The 972-nt window shown below is 63.0% G+C and overlaps 1 protein-coding gene across 1 annotated transcript in view; it reads right to left on the bottom strand.

The window, feature by feature from the left end:
• Window positions 1-586: 586 nt before the first annotated feature.
• The window catches only part of OTUD7A (OTU deubiquitinase 7A), a 201,426-nt gene continuing 201,040 nt past the window's right edge, over window positions 587-972 (bottom strand). Inside the window, exon 13 of the mRNA XM_044918299.1 lies at window positions 587-968. Coding sequence (XP_044774234.1) covers window positions 626-968 — 343 coding nt within the window. The 3' untranslated portion in view covers window positions 587-625. The remainder of the gene's footprint in view (window positions 969-972) is intronic.

The following is a 972-nucleotide window of genomic DNA, read 5'->3' as shown; positions in this document are numbered from 1 at the left end:
GGGGCTGGGAGGAGGTTTTGCTTATGAGATGGAGCTGTGTATTCCTAAAGGGCCACCGCGGCCACCAGAGCGAGTCAGCGGGCGGCACAGTGCCTCCTGTCCTCCCGGGACTCAGGAGGGGAAGCAGGTGCTTGCCCGCAGCACGCCGCCGCCGCCGCACTCCCGGGCTGCGGGTTTGCTTCTAAACCCTGGGTGGTACCGACCGCACGCGTGTGACCGCTAACGGGAAGAGGTCAGTCGCCGGGGTGGGGGCGGGGCGAGGAAAAAAAAGCAAAAAAAAAAAAAAAAAAAGGTAAAACACTCCCTTCTAAAAACAAAGGGCTGCAAATTTCTTTATTTCTTATTGAGGAACAAAAATACTCTTGCAATGGCTATTGAGTTTCCACAGGTACGAGGCAGATGCTAGCTAGCACACCCACTTCCAACAGTATGACTTGTTTCCTATCCGTCTACTACCTGAGTGGCGTCAGTGTAGGTTCAGGCACCATTAGGAACGTTTGACCAAACACGTACACAGCACTGACAGAGGAGTCGCCGGCCTTCCGGTTGACCAGGGCATGTAAAAAAGACACCGACAGAATGGAAAAGAAATCCTTTATGGTAAAAGCTGGCGCGCGCAGCGCACTCAGGGCCGGGCCCCGCGCGCCTCGCGCCGCCGCCGCAGCTCCTCGCGGTAGCAGTACGAGCAGTAGTGCTCGGTCTCGGCGCGCCCGTAGAACGCGCAGTTCTCGCGCTGGCAGCGCCGCTGCGCCAGCCCCGGGCCGCCGCGGCCGCACTCACCGTTCGAGCGCGCGGCCGGCGCGTCGGCGTCGGCGAACTCCAGGCCGTCGCGCGCGGCGCCGAAGCCGTTGGTGTAGGTCTGCGACTTGTGCTCGGCGTGGCCGGCAGCCCCCGCCGCGCCGGGCAGGGCGCCGGGGACGGCGCGCGCCAGCGACTCGACCGTGTTGACGGTGCGCAGGGCGGCGGCGCGCG

This window comes from Neomonachus schauinslandi, chromosome 9 (assembly GCF_002201575.2).
Source record: "Neomonachus schauinslandi chromosome 9, ASM220157v2, whole genome shotgun sequence".
Lineage (NCBI taxonomy): Eukaryota > Metazoa > Chordata > Mammalia > Carnivora > Phocidae > Neomonachus > Neomonachus schauinslandi.
This window is presented reverse-complemented; position numbering and strand designations above follow the sequence as displayed.